General features: G+C 43.0%; 1 protein-coding gene across 1 annotated transcript in view; it reads right to left on the bottom strand.

The window, feature by feature from the left end:
- The window catches only part of CCDC36 (coiled-coil domain containing 36), a 53,889-nt gene extending 49,647 nt beyond the window's left edge, over positions 1-4,242 (bottom strand). Inside the window, exon 1 of the mRNA XM_003800581.1 lies at positions 4,187-4,242. Within this exon, the coding sequence (XP_003800629.1) occupies positions 4,187-4,242 (56 nt within the window). The remainder of the gene's footprint in view (positions 1-4,186) is intronic.
- Between the last annotated feature and the right edge of the window lie 260 nt (positions 4,243-4,502).

Genomic DNA, 4,502 nt, shown 5'->3' with positions numbered 1-4,502 from the left:
AGCTGGGACCACAGGCACCTGCCACAACACCTGGCTATTTTTTGGTTGCAGCCGTCATTGTTTTTTTTGGCAGGCCCAGGCTGGATTTGAACCTGCCACCTTAGGTGTATGTGTCTGGCGCCTTAACCACTTGAGCCACAGGCTCTGAGCCAACACCATCTTTTGAGTGAATGTCACAGTACACATTGCTACCATAATTACATTTAACCTTGGAAAGGTAGAGGTACTATAGATAATATCTCTTAAAATATGTATACATTTTTTTGGCATCCCCATTTAACTTTATTACTAGAGGCACTTTCTTATTGTAACTACATAGAGTGATAGTACAAGTTAGTTGAAATACCAGCACCAGAGCATCCCAGCTTCAATGGCTTGTGCCTATAGTTTTCAACCTGTGCTTAGAACTGATGCCTCTGCACCTCCACAGACATTGGAGACAAACTCCCAGAGTCCAAGTTCTGCTGAAACTGGGCTCTTGCTGCTACAGGCCAGTTAGGCCTGAAACCCACTACATAGTAGCAGTGGATCAGTCCACCCAACTGCATAGGACAAAGCTCAGCCTGATTCTTGTAAGACTTTGTTAAAGAGAATTTTCTCCAACTTTATCCAGGTTAATTCAAAAATGTAAAGTCTCTATTTTTTTTTTTTTTTGGAGTTTTTGGCCGGGGCTGGGCTTGAACCCGTCATCCCAGGGCTGGGCTTGAACCTGTCATCCCAGTATACGGGGCCAGCACCCTACTCCTTGAGCCACAGGCGCTGCCCAAGTCTCTTGTCTTTTTATGGCTGAATAGTATTCCATGCTATACATATACCGCAGTTTATTAATCTCTTAATGAGTTAATGAGCACTTGGGTTTATTCCACATCTTGGTGATTTTAAATTGAGCTGTGCTAAACAATCTAGTATAAATGTCCTTATACTAAAACGACTTTTTGGGTGGTGCCTGTATTCCCATGACATTCTACCCAGGGTGACAGAGTGAGATTGTCTCAAAAAAAAAAAAGAAAGAAAAGAAAAGAAAAGAAACTCTAATAGTTCAGGATAGCAAAGGGCAATTATTTTTACTCATGGAACCATTTCCTGAGATAGCTAAACTATTGGGCTATACACATATATTGTAATGTAGTTTGCATAATCATTGCTCAGAATAGCTCTCTGTGCCACCCCTTTTGGGCCAAAGAGAATAATGAACTAGGCTAGGGAGAAAAAACACAAGACGGCTCTGTAAGCCTACTGAAATCATGGAGCATTTATATCTGAAATCTATGACCTAGAATTAAAGATAGATTTTCTCTCCTCTGTCTTAATTATAAGCATTTCATATTCTTTTTTCTTTTTTAGAGACAGAGTCTGACTTTATCACCCTTCGGTAGAGTGCTGTGGTGTCACAGCTCACTCCAACTCCTTGGCTTAGGCAATGCAGTTTGTTGCAGTTTGGCCAGGGCCTGGTTTGAACCGCCACCTTGGGTATATGGAGCCAGTGCCCTACCCACTGAGCTACAGGTGCCTCCCATTTCATATTCTTTTTTTTTTTTTTGAGACAGAGCCTCAAGCTGTCCCCCTGGGCAGAGTGCCGTGGCATTACAGCTCACAGCAACCTCCAACTCCTGGGCTCAAGCGAGTCTCCTGCCTCAGCCTCCCAAGTAGCTGGGACCACAGGTGCCCGCCACAACGCCCGGCTATTTTTTGGTTGCAGCCATCATTGTTGTTTGGCGGGTCCGGGCTGGGGATTCGAACCCGCCACCTTAGGTGTACATGGCTGGCGCCTCAGCCAGTTGAGCTATAGGCGCCGAACCCATATTCTTTTTGAGAAAAAAAAAGAACAGTGCTACAGGTTTGTTTTTGTTTTTGTTTTTTGAAATAAAGTCTCAAGCTGTTGCCCTCAGTGTGGAATGCCATCCTCTTGCCTCAGTTTTTCTATTTTTAGTAGAGATAGGATCTTGCTTTTTTTGCTCAGACTGGTCTCAAAACTCGTGAGCTCAAGCAATCCATCCACCCACCTCAGCCTCCCAGAGTGCTAGGATTATAGGTGTGAGCCACCACTCCTGGCCTGTGCTATAGGTTTTTTAACTCTCTTCAGAAAAGTGTCAGGGAAGAAAGAAACTATCCAATGGTAAGAGTATACAAAAAGCAATTTGAAATTCCTTTTTTTTTTTTGAGACAGAGTTTTACTCTGTCCCCCTGGGTAGAGTGATGTGGTGTCATAGCTCACAGCATCCTCAAACTCTTGGGCTCAAGAGTTCTTGCTTCAGCCTCTGGAGTAGCTGGAACTGCAAGTGCCCAGTTATTTTTAGTAGAGCCAGGGGACTCACTCTTGTTTAAGCTGGTTTAAATTCCTGAGCTCAAGTCTTCCTCTAAGTCAGGCATCCTCAAACTACAACCCGTGGGCCACATGCGGCCCGCCAAGGACATTTATCCAGCCCACTGGGTGTTTTTGCTGCCACTGCCTGTCCTGCTTAGCAGCTGACTCATCCTGGGGCCTGCCGTCCGTCCCTCCAACAGTCTGAGGGACAGTGAACTGGCCACCTATTTAAAAAGTTTGAGGACCCCTGCCATACTGCTAGAATTATAGGCATGAGTCACTATGCCAGCCTAGAAATCCTTATATGCCACCAAATTAGCAATGATGGGCTTAATATGGAATGGTAGACACCAGTGTAAGTACCTTGGTGGAGTAGCAGATGGGGCCATTATTTCTATGAGCCTTGTCAACAGCTAGAATGGCTCTTACTACCACAATACAAACAAATAGCACTACACAACTAAATATGCATCTTTTTTTTCAGATTAATATAATGGCATAAATGATTAAGTTATACTGTTTGCATTTGTTAGGTAAAGTTCAGGTTGTAGTTGAGCCCTTCAAGGAGGGGTTGGGGGAGTGAAGTATGCACTGTATAATGAACACACATCTTAACATTGTCTTGATTTTGGTCCTTGCTATTTCTTTTATTTTCTTATACCTGTGCTATAAAAACTTCATGCTATTTCAATAGCAATTGCCCCAATTGAGGTAAGGGTCCAAACGTTAGACCATGTCTAATTTTTGTGGGCCCATGGGCCCAATGCTAGATACAGAGTTCTCACTCAGTTAATGTTAATACACAGAACTGAAATGACACCTTTTTTTTTTTTTAATTGAGATGGGAGTCTCACTCTGTTGCCCCATGCTAAAGTGCTGTGGCATCAGCTTAGCTCACAGCAACCTCAAACTCCAAGTTCAAGTGATCCTTCTGACTAGCTGAGATTATAGGCATCCAATACCACACCCAACTAACTTTTTCTATTTTTAGTAGAGATAGGGTCTTGCTCTTGCTCTGGGTGGTCCTTAAACTCCTGAACTCAAGAAATCCTCCCACCTCAGTTTTCCAGAGTGCTCAGGATTACAGGCATGAGCCACCAGGCCCGGCCAAGAAAGCCTTCTTGAAAAAACAGAGGTAACTGGGCAGCCACCAGAGCTCAGTGGGTAAGGTGCCAGCCACATATACCAAGGCTGGCAGATTCAACCCCAGCCCAGGCCTGCTAAACAGCAATGATAACTGTAACAAAAAAATAGCCAGGTGTTGTGGCGGGCGCCTGTAGTCCCAGCTACTTGGGAGACTGAGGCAAGAGAATTGCTTAAGCCCAAGAGTTGGAGGTTGCTGTGAGCAGTGATGCCATGGCAGTCTACCCAGGGCGACATACTGAGACTCTGTCTCAAAAAAAAAAAAAAGAAAAGAAAAAAACAGAGATACCCTACAGCCTCTTCTCCTTGTTTTCCTCTCCTGTCATTACTGCACCTTCCCATATTTGTTTTCTTTTTCCCTTTTGCCCATTTTCTAATTATAAAAATGATGGCTGAGGTGGGAGGATCATTTGATTCAGGAGTTCAAGACCAGCCTGAGCAAGAACAAGAACACCCCCCAACACCACTAAAAATAGAAAAATCAGCCAGCTGTTGCAGTGGGGGCGCCTATAGTCATAGCTACTCCGGAGGCGGAGCCAGGAGGCTTGAGAGGATTGCTTGAACCCAGGAGTTTGAGGTTGCTGTAAGCTAGGCTAATGCCAGGGCTCTGTAGCCTAGGCAACAGACTCTATCTCAAAAAGAAAAAGAAAAAAAAAGTGTGAAGGGAACTTCTTTCTAAGTAATCAGTGAAACCATAAGATTCTCTTAAGTATCGGAGAATATAACCAAAAGACTTACCCAGAGCCTGAGGGAATACTAAGCATGTCTTTGATATTCCAAACATTAAAATTCATTTCTTATGATTATCCCTATTTGAAAGAACAAAGGAATATTAATAAAGAAAATTAATGGTATAATTTTTCCAAAGATTATTAGTGATTATTATATGTAGGTGAAGATATTTCAGCAGTTACATTTGCAGTTACATTCATTTGGTGAAAATTTCTATTACCTATGTGCCAGATAGTTATTTTGTACTGCTAAATTGAGAAATTACCATCCATCTTAATACCAGGGAAAGACCAAAGTCGTCTGTGAAACAGTAAATTTGCCT

The sequence above is a fragment of the Otolemur garnettii genome, unplaced genomic scaffold (genome assembly GCF_000181295.1).
Source record: "Otolemur garnettii isolate 467f Iridium unplaced genomic scaffold, OtoGar3 scaffold00179, whole genome shotgun sequence".
In the NCBI taxonomy this organism is placed as follows: domain Eukaryota; kingdom Metazoa; phylum Chordata; class Mammalia; order Primates; family Galagidae; genus Otolemur; species Otolemur garnettii.
The sequence above is the reverse complement of the archived record's forward strand: the minus strand, read 5'-3'. Positions and strand labels throughout refer to the sequence as shown.